At 39.9% G+C, this 11,077-nt stretch overlaps 1 protein-coding gene across 5 annotated transcripts in view; it reads left to right on the top strand.

Annotated features, from left to right (window-relative positions):
- The window catches only part of CORIN (corin, serine peptidase), a 269,106-nt gene that overhangs the window by 198,863 nt on the left and 59,166 nt on the right, over positions 1-11,077 (top strand). For all 5 annotated transcript variants that reach the window (XM_063723401.1, XM_063723400.1, XM_063723399.1 and 2 more), the window contains 2 exons: positions 1,870-2,015; positions 10,308-10,415. In XM_063723401.1, coding sequence (XP_063579471.1) covers positions 1,870-2,015; positions 10,308-10,415 — 254 coding nt within the window. The remainder of the gene's footprint in view (positions 1-1,869; positions 2,016-10,307; positions 10,416-11,077) is intronic.

The following is an 11,077-nucleotide window of genomic DNA, read 5'->3' as shown; positions in this document are numbered from 1 at the left end:
GAATAATTTCTTTTAATAGTACTTAACAATTTCTGGCATTTGACTTTATTTTCACATGTAGATAAAAATTTCCCTAAAGCAGCATTTTCTGCTGTAAATATAAATGTGAATTTATATCCAGATATAATTTATAATTTCAGGGCTTAAGTTCCATATTAAAATGCATAAGACAAGGATGATCCTGAAGTGTTGTTCAATCAAAATTTTGGTAAATTTCTTTTAGATAACTTTATTTCTTTTTTTCAGGTTTGCCCATACATCTTTCATTTTCAGTGTCTATCACTATGAATTTTATATTTTGATATTTCTTTATAAGAAATTTTTGAATAACATGCTAATAAGTTCATAAAGCTGTACATAGTTGCTTTTGTCTGCTTTTGTCTATTTATTAATTTTAACATTGAATTTTTTAGCTATGAGACTGAAAAATCTAACATCGAGTCCTTACGATGGGCTAAATACTTGAGGATTGTTATGCTGTAGCATATTCAAAATAATCTTTTGAGGTGTGTATCATCAGAGGTGCTACCTATGGCTGAACACTACAAGGACTATGATAAGAACAGCACCCCCTGGAGTTGTGCTGCTGCATATTGTTGTAATTTCTATTTTCCAGAAAAAAATTGGAAGTGGTAGAGTCAGGCACTATATAGTCTTTTGTACAAATAAGTATCATATGACTAATTTAAAATAGCCGTTGCAATTGAGTTATATACATTTTTTATAAATCTGCAACAAAACTAGTTAGTTCAACAGACAGTTATCAACTATTGAACTTTCTATCTTTCCTGGCCTAATATAGAAATACCACGGCTTTATCTTTACCACAAATTCCTGGGCTAAACCAGTGTTGAGTTATGCTGAGCTTTGTCTAGACTTAAACCTAGACAGAACTTTCTCCGAAACTTCCTCATTTGATTGTTACACTTTCTTTACCAGTTTTGGGCAAGACTGGAGCTGTCCTTTCTGGAAGATCTGTCTCCCATTTTATCTTAAAAATGAGAACTTGGTTGAATTAGTGTATAAAATTTGAAACTTTTGATAAGTAAGCGTGTATTTGAGTCCATTAAGAGTATATTGACATAGGAACTTACTTTGGTTAGGTTTTTTTTTTAACTATGTAACTAATTTCTTAGTAATATATTAAGACAAAAATCATATTTTTTTTCCATAAGAAGTAAAAAAAGAAGTAAAGAAATCTTCTGTGAGGCACGCTGATACTTTAACTTAAAAGTATTCTGGACAACGAAAGCGCCTGATACAATAGTATATCATTTCTTTAAAATAAAAAACAAGCATTTTAACCGACTCGAGCTCAACATAAGTGGGTTTGGAAGGAGTCCTAAGCTTTTCACCAATATTGATGGAAACTGAAGTAAGGGAGGCCATGCCTTAGGCAAGCTAAGGTGGCACATGAGATGGCTCACAGGGCTGGTCTGCAGAGGGGGAGATCTCTGAGGATGAGGGTGTTGTATAGATTCAATGACTTTGGTGGCAAACTATCCAAAGTGATGTTGGAGACTTCCCTGTTTGGAACAAATGGTTGGAGAATGTGTCTCCTTCAAAGACAGAAGACAGAATGAGAAAGGCAATGTGGAGAAGGGAATCTGTGTCCTGGAAACATCTTTAGACCTATTTCTGCAATAAAGTTTCTTTTGGTGAAAGTGTGGTGCTGGAATGTATAATCTTTGCAGAGATATTACTCATTTTGGTTTCCTGAATACCTTTCATATATATGGGCATCTTTTATATCCACACACCCATAATACATGCCACATACACAGAATTAAAACTTGACATAAATTTATAACATCTGTCTCAGATGGAGCTATTTCTGCTTCTAATGTTTTGTCTTTCTTATTCATCTAGAGCATTGTGTGAACACTCCAAAGAACGCTGTGAGTCTGTTCTTGGGATTGTGGGCCTACAGTGGCCTGAAGACACAGATTGCAGTCAATTTCCAGAGGAAAATTCAGACAATCAAACCTGCCTGATGCCTGATGAATATGTGGAAGGTTAATTTTAAAATTAATTACAGCAGGGTATCTAACATGGATGAACATGTTAGCTACCTTTTGAATTTCTTCTATCTATGGCTTCTTGTTTGTTTGTTTTCTATTTAGTTGCCAATCAGGCTGCTTAGGTGAGTGAATTTGTGAACTTGATTGCATTGAAGAATTTGGCACTCATCTGTTAGATATTGCATTCATTTTAAAAATAAAGAAGTCATTTTCTATTTCTATTCTTTTATTTTTGTGGGTACATAGGTGTATATATGTATGGGGTACCTAAAATATTTTGATACAGGCATACAGTGCATAATAATCATATCAGGTAGATGAGATATCCATCACCCCAAGCATTTATCCTTTCTTTATGTTACAAACAATCCAGTTATACTCCTTTAGTTATTTTTAAATGTACAATAAATTATTGTTGACTGTAGTCACTCTGTTGTGCTATCAAATACTAGATCTTATTCATTCTATCTAACTATATTTCTGTACCAATTAACCAACTCTGCTTTCCCTCACCACTACCCTTCGCAGACACTGGCAACCATTGCTCTACTTTCTATCACCATGACTTCAATTGTTTTAATTTTCAGCTCCCACAAATAAGTGAGAACATAAAAAGTTTGTATTTCTGTGCCTGGCTTATTTCAGGTAACAAAATGACGTCTTCTTTTATCCATGTTGTTGCAAAAGACAGGATCTCATTCTTTTTTAAGGCTGAATAATAATCCATTGCATATATGTACCACATTTTCTTTAACCATTCATCTTTTGATAGACACTTAGGTTGCTTCCAAATCTTGGCTATTGTGAATAGTGCTGCAACAAACATGGGAGTGCAGATATCTCTTCTATATACTGGTTTCCTTTCTTTTAGGTATATACCTAGCAGTGGGATTGCTGGGTCATGTAGTAGGTCTACTTTTAGTTTTTTGAGAAGCCTCCAAATTGTTCTCCCTAGTGGTTGTACTAATTTGCATTCTCACCAATAGTGGGTGAGGATCATTTTATCCACATCCTTGCTAGCATTTGTTATTGTCTGTCTTTTGGATATAAGACATTTTAATTTGGGTGAGATGATATCTCATTGCAGTTTTGATTTGCATTTATCTGATAGTCAGTGATGTTGAGCACCTGTTTGTCATTTGTATGTCTTCTTTTGAGATATGTTTATTCAGCTCTTTTGTCCATTTTTAAATCAGATTATTACTTTTTTTGTATAGAGTTGTTTGAGCATTTTATATATTCTGGTTGTGAATCCCTTATCATATGGATATTTTGCAAATATTTTCTCCCATTCTGTGAGTTGTCTCTTCACTTTCCTTTGCTTTGCAGGTTTTTAACTTTATGTAATCGCATTTGTCCATTTTTGCTTTGGTTGTCTGTGTTCATGTGATATTACATAAGAAATCTTTGTGCAGTCCAGTGTACTGGAAAGTTTCCCCAATGTTTTCTTCTAGTAGTTTCATAGTTTGAAGTCATAGGTTTAAGTCTTTATTCATTTTGATTTGATTTTTGTATATGGCGAGAGATAGGGGTCTAATTTCATTCTTCTACATATGAATATCCACTTTTCTCAGCACCATTCACTGAAGAGACTGTCCTTTCCCCAGTGTGTGTTCTTGAAACCTTTGTTGAAAATGAGTTCACTGTATATGTATGAGCTCTTTTCTCAGTTTTCTGTTCCCTTAGCCTATGTGTCTGTTTTTATGCTAGTACCATTCTGTTTTTGCTATTATAGCTCTGTAGTGTAATTTGAAGTCAGGTAATGTGATTCCTCTAGTTCTTTTTGCTCAGGATAGCTTTGGCTATTCTGAGTCTTTTGTGATTCCATATGAATTTTAGGACTTTTTTCCTATTTCTGTGAAGAATGTCATTGGGATTATATTTAATCTATAGGTTGCTTTACATAGTGATATAGTTTGGATATTTCTCCCTGCTCAAATCTCATGTTGAGATGTAATCCCCAGTGTTGGAGGTGGGGCCTGGTGGGAGGTGTTTGGATCATGGGGGCAGATCCCTCATGATTGGTTTGGGTCATCTCCTTGGTGACAAGTGAGCTCTTGCTCTGCGTTCACATGAGATCTGGTCATTTAAAAGTGCCATGGCACCTCTTCCCCTACTCTCTCTCTTGTTCCTTCTTTATCATGTGATGTGCCTGCTCCCCTTTTGCTTTTCACTGTGACTGTAAGCTTCTTGGGGCCTTCATAGAAGCTGAGCAGATGTCTTCACCATGGTTCCTGTAAAGGCTGCAGAACCATGAGTCAATTAAACCTCTTTTCTTTATAAATTACCCAGTCTCAGATATTTCTTTATAGCAACACAAGAACAGCCTAACACAGAACATTGGTACTAGAAGTTCAGCATTGCTATAAAGATACCTGAAAATGTGGAAGCAACTTTGGAACTGGGTAACAGGCAGGGATTGGAAGAGTTTGGAGAGCTCAGAAGAAGACAGGAAGATGAGGGAAAGTTTGGAACTTCCTAAAAATTGGTTAAGTGATTGTGACCAAAATTCTGATAGTGATATGGATAGTGAAGGCCAGGCTGATGAGATCTCAGATGGAAATGTGGAACTAATTGGGAACTGGAGCAAAGGTTCACCCATTTCTTGTGTTAGAAAAGAGCTTGGCTGCATTCTGTTTATGCCCTAAGGATCTGTTGAAGTTGGAACTTGAGAGTGAAAATTTAGGGTATCTGATGAAAGAAATTTCTAAGCAACAAAGTGTTCAAGACGTAGCCTGGCTGCTTCTAACAGCCTGTGCTCAGATACAGAAGCAAAGAAATAACTTAAAGTTGGAACTTATAGTTAAAAGGAAAGCAGAGCATAAAAGTGTGGAAAATTTGCAGCCTACCTATGTGGTAAAGAAACAAAAAGCTTTTTCAGTAGAGGAATTCAAGCAGGCTGAATTGCTAGAGAAATTTGTATAACCAAAAGGGAGCAAAGAGCTAATAACTAAGACAATGGGAAAAATGCCTTGAAGGCATTTCAGAGATCTCCCAGGCAGCCCCTCCCATCACAGACCCTAACGCCTAGGAGGACTGAATGGTTTTATGGGCCAGGCCCAGCTCCCCATTGCAGCCTTGAGACACTGCTTCCTGCATCCAGGCTGCTCTACCTTTAGCCATGGCTCAGAGAACATCTGTCAGAGCAGTGCAGAGGGGAAATGTGGGGCTGGAGCCCCCACACAGAATCCCCAATGGGTCATCGTTTCATGGAGCTGTGGGAAGTAGGCTTCTGCCCTCCAGACTCCAGAATGGTAGATCCACTGGCAGCTTGCACCATTTGCCTGGAAAAGCTGTTGGCACTCAACAACCTGTGAAAGTAGCCATGGGGACTGAACCCTGGAAAGCCACAGGGGCAGAGCTGCCCAAGGTCTTAGGAGCCCACCCCTGTACCAGTGTGCCCTGTATGCAGGATATGGAGTCAAACAAGATTATTTTGGAGCTTTAAGATTTAATGACTGCCCTGCTGGGTTTTGGGCTTGCATGGGGCCTGTAGCCCCTTTCTTTTAGCCAATTTCTCCCTTTTGAAATAAGAATGTTTACCCAGTGCCTGTACAGCCATTGTATCTTGGAAGTAAATACCTTCTTTTGATTTTACAGGCTCAGAGGTAGAAGGAACTTATTTGGATTTGGGATAAGGCTTTGAATTTGGGACTTGGGACTTTTAAGTTAATGCTGGAATTAGTGAAGACTTTGGGGGAGCAATTGAGAAGGGATATTGTATTTTGAAATGTGAGAAAGACATGAGATTTGGGAAGGGGCAGAGCAGAATGATGTAGTTTGGATATTTTTCCCCACCCAAATCTCATGTTGAGATGTAATCCCTAGTGGTGGAGGTGGGCTCTGGTGGGAGGTGTTTGGATCATGGGGGCAGAACCTTCATGAATGGCTTGAACCATCTCTCACTCTGAGTTCACAGGAGATCTGGTCATGGTGCCTCCTTCCAACTCTATCTCTCTCTCTCGTTCCTGCTTTTGCCATGTGACGTGCCTGCTCCCCCTTCACCTTCTGCCATGATTGTAAGCTTCATGAGGCCTCCCTAGAAACCAAGCAGACTCTAGGCCTCCTTTAAAGCCTTCAGAACCATGAGCCAAATAAACCTCTTTATAAATTATGTGATATCAGGTATTTCTTTTTTTTTTTTTTTTTTTGAGACAGAGTTTCGCTCTGTCGCCCAGGCTGGAGTGCAGTGGCGTGATCTCCGCTCACTGCAAGCTCTGCCTCATGGGTTCTTGCCATTCTCCTGCCTCAGCCTCCCGAGTAGCTGGACTATAGGCGCCTGCCACCATGCCCGGCTAATTTTTTTGTATTTTTAGTAGAGATGGGGTTTTACCGTGTTAGCCAGGATAGTCTCGATCTCCTGACCTCATGATCCACCCGCCTAGGCCTCCCAAAGTGTTGGGATTACAGGCGTGAGCCACCACGCCTGGCTGGTATCAGGTATTTCTTTACAGCAGTGCAAGAATGGCCTCATACACAAAATATGGAAAGTTTAACAATATTGATTCTTCTAATCCATGAACATGGAATATCTTTCCATTCTTTGTGTCGTTAATTTGTTTCATCAGTGTTTTATGGTTTTTATCACAGAGACCTTTCATTTCTTTGGTTAATTTCCAGGTATTTTATTTTATTTGTGGCTTTTGTAAATGAGATTACTTTCTTGGTTTCTCTTTCACATTTTTTGTTGTTGGCATATAGAAATGCTACTAATTTTTGTATGTTGATTTTGTATCTTGCAACTTTACTGAATTTGTTTATCAGTTCTGTAGCTTTTTGGTGGAGTTTTTAGGTTTTTCCAAACATAAGATCATATCATTTGCAATCAAGAATAATTTGACTTCTTCATTTCGAATTTGGATGCCCTTTGTTTCTTTCTCTTTTATGACTGCTGTAGCTAGGACTTCTATTACTATGTTGAATAACAGTGGTGAGAGTGGGTATCCTTGTCATGTCCCAGATCTTGGAGATAAGGCTTTCAGTTTTTCCCCATTTAGTTAGATACTAACTGTGGGTCTGTCAAATATGGCTTTTATTCTGCTGAGGTATGTTCCTTCTTACCCAGTTTTTTGAGGGATTTTTTTTCAGGAACGGATGTTGAATTTTATCAAATGCATCAACTGAAGTGATCATATGGTTTTTGTCCTTCATTCTGTTGATATGATGTATCACATTGATTGATTTGCATATGTTACATCACTCCTGTAAATCCTAAATGGTCACCAGGAGCGGTGGCTCATGCCTGTCGTGCCAGCACTTTGGGAGGCTGAGGTGGCTGGATCACCTGAGGTCGGGAGTTCAAGACCAGCCTGGCCAACATGGAGAAAACCTGTCTCTACTAAAAATACAAAAATTAGCTGGGCATGGTGGCAGGAGCCTGTAATCCCAGCTACTCGGAAGGCTGAGGCATGAGAATCACTCGAACCTGGGAGGTGGAGGCTGCAGTGAGCCGAGATCGTGCCATTGCACTCTAGCCTGGGCGACAAGAGTGAAACTCCATCTCAAAAAAAATAAAAAAAAAGTCCTGCACCTATAGTCCAGCTACTCGGGAGGCTGAGGCAGGAGAATGGCAAGAACCCATGAGACAGAGCTTGCAGTGAGCGGAGATCACGCCACTGCACTCCAGCCTGGGTGACAGAGCGAAACTCTGTCTCAAAAAAAAAAAAAAAAAAAAAAAGAAATACCTGATATCACATAATTTATAAAGAGGTTTATTTGGCTCATGGTTCTGAAGGCTTTAAAGGAGGCCTAGAGTCTGCTTGGTTTCTAGGGAGGCCTCATGAAGCTTACAATCATGGCAGAAGGTCAACGACACCTTTTAATGTGTTGTTGAATTCAGTTTGCTGTTATTTTCTTGAGGACTTTTATGTCAATGTTCATCAAGGAGATTGGCTTGTAGTTTTCTTTTTTTTGATATGTGTTTGTCTAGCTTTGGTATCATGGTAACACTGGCTTTGTAGAATGAATTGGATGTATTCCTTCCTCCTCTATTGTTTAGAGTAGTTTGAGCAGAATTGGTACTAGTTCCTCTTTAAATATTTGGCAAAGTTCAGCAGTGAAGCCATTGGGTCCCAGGCTTTTTTTTTTTTTTTTTTCTGCTGAAAGACTTTTAATTATTATTTAAATAGCATTACTTGTTATTGTTCTGTTCAGATTTTGGATTTCTTTATGGTTCAATCTTAGTAGGTTGTATATTTCTAGGAATATATTCATTTCTCATAGGCTTTCCAATTTATTGGTATATAGTTGCTCATAGTAGCCTCTGATGATCCTTTGAATTTCTGCAGTATTGGTGCCCAAGCCACAAGTCAAAGTTCTTCTCACTCTTCCCCTTTCCACACACAGGTAATGGAAGAGTGGTAGTGGTCTCTCCTCATGATCGCTACCACCCCAGGTCCATGACAAGTACTACCATACCACAAGTGTTCACTCAAGGCCCAAGGGTTCTTCAGTCAGCCTGTGGTGAATGCTGCCAGGCCTGGGACTCTCACTTCAGGACAGTGGGCTCCCCTCTGACTCAGCGCACATCCAGAAATGTCATCCAAGAGCCAGGGCTTAGAATTAGGGATCCCAAGAGTTCACTTGATGTTCTATCCCGCTGTGGCCAAGCCTGGTACCTAAGCTGCAAGACGAAATCCCTTTTACTCTTCCCTCTCCTGTTCTCAAGCAGGAGTTTCTCCCTGTAGCCATCACAGCTGGGACTGTGCTGAGTCATACCTGAAGCCAGCACATCTCAGAGTCTCACCGAAGGCTCACAGGAAGTACTGCCTGAGTACTGCTGCTGATTATTCAGGGCCCAGGGGCTCTTTAGTCAGCTGGTAACTAATGCTGCCAGGGCTGGGCCCTTTTCTTTAAGGCAGTGGGTTCCCGTTTGGTTGAAGATATGTCTAGAAATGTTGTCTGGAAGCTAGGGCCTGGAATGGGGGCCTTAGGACAGGACTCTGTCTGGTGCCCTATTCTACTGTGGCTAAGCTGATATCCAAGTTGCAAGACAAAGTCCCCTTTACTCTCCCCTCTCCTGTCCTCAAGCAGAAGAAAGGAGTCTCTTTCTGAGCTGCGAGCTGTGCCTGCCTGGGGTTGGGGAAGGGGTGGCACAAGCACTCTCTTGGCCACTCTGCGGCATGCACTAGGTTGCATGCCCCCAAGTCCACTGTCTCCAAGCCCAGGACAGCATCAGGACTTGCCCAAGAATTGCAGACCTTGTGGGCTAGACTGCGTTTCAAGTTTATTAAGGACCCCAAAACACTTTAGCCGGTGGTGGTAAGGCTTGCCAGAACTTAAATTCTGACCACTGGGATGGGTGACTCCCCTTTGGCTGGGGTTCGTCTAAATGTTCCCTCCATGCATGGGCACTGGCTGAGCTCTGCCTGGTGTTGCTTTCTGCTGTGACAGGACAGCACTGAGTTCCAATGCAAAGTCCCGCAATCGCTCCACAAGTGCACAGATTCTCTGTGCTATGCAGCTCTTGCTGGGAATGGGGGAGGGGTGGTGTTGGTGATTCAAGACTGTCTTTTCTACCCTTTTCAGTGCCTTTTTCAGTGATCTGAATTTAAAACCAGGTACTATGATTGCTTATGTGATTTTTAGTTCTTATGAAGGTGCTTTTTTGTGTGGATGTTGTTCAGGTTGGTGTTCCTGCAGAAAGGACAATTAGTGGAGGCTTCTATTTGGCCATCTTGCTCCATCTTCCCCCCAAAAAATCATTTTAAAATTAAAAATAATGAACTCAGAGATGAGTTTAATTAGTACTCCAGGTGTTTTTTAAACTGTACTTTACTCACAGAACCCACTATGTATGGATGCTTTTATACTAGAGATCCTGAAGGCAAAGGTGAACATCAAACCTTGGTTCCTTCAGGTAAAAAACATTTGGGGACCATGGCAACATAGGATCATTAAGTACAGAAATGGAATTGTGGACCAGGTGGAAAAATGGGGGTGTAGAAATGATTTTGACACGTTGAGAGCCGCTAGGTAGTCAGGAGCACTGACTCCACAAGGCATATCAGGCTCTGGCAATTGTTGGGTTGTCCCATTTGGAAAGAAAATTAATCATTGGAATACATAGACGTTAAACTGTGTATCTAGAGAGATGAGGCCAAGAATAAAGGAGAAAGATGCTGATTGGCAGGCAGAAGAATGCCAAAGCAAAATGGCTATTTTGCTTTGCAAGAGACCACCCTTATCTTCAGTAAAAGCTCCTTGACAACATCCTACATGTAAATACATAAATTAGCTGATGTTTCTGGGTTTTCAGCCCTTTAACAGTAATATTGTTTTTAATAGAATGCTCACCTAGTCATTTCAAGTGCCGCTCAGGACGGTGTGTTCTGGCTTCCAGAAGATGTGACGGCCAGGCCGACTGTGACGATGACAGTGATGAGGAAAACTGTGGTATGTATGTGCAATGGTACTTTTCAGTAATAACTAGAATAGAATAAGAAACTGTGTTAAAAATGTAAACTATTCACTGATAGTAGGAATAGGATTCAATGCTAATGTCTTTACTTCTTAAATTATTGAACAGTATGGCATATATTTTAAGTGTTTTTCCTAACTCTTGATTTCCTTTAAATTACACTTCTATATAACCCTGATACATACAGTACCCCTCCCCCTTATCTGTGGGGATATGTTCCAGGACCCCCAGTGGATGCCTGAAACCATAGATTGTGTGGAACCCCACATATGCAGTGCTATGCTTTTTCCTACACATATGTACCTATGATAGAGTTTAATTTATAAATTAGGCACAATGAGAGATTAACAACAATAATAAAATGGATCAATTATAACAATATACTGAAATAAATGTAATGAGAATGTGGTTTCTCTCTCTCTGTCTCAAAATACCTTATTGTATTGTGCCAACGTTTTTGGACCATGCTTAACCAGGGATAACTGAAACCGTGGAAACCGAAACCTCAGATAAGGGTGGAGGGGCACTACTATATTTCCAAACACTTATTAAAAGGAGAAGCCACCTCACAAATGTAAGGAATTATTTTTATTATTAAATTATAAAGCAATCGTTATCAGTTTTAAAGTCAGAATAA

Source organism: Pongo abelii, chromosome 3, assembly GCF_028885655.2.
Source record: "Pongo abelii isolate AG06213 chromosome 3, NHGRI_mPonAbe1-v2.0_pri, whole genome shotgun sequence".
Lineage (NCBI taxonomy): Eukaryota > Metazoa > Chordata > Mammalia > Primates > Hominidae > Pongo > Pongo abelii.
Note: the sequence above shows the minus strand (reverse complement) of the source record. Positions and strands in the feature narration are given on the sequence as shown.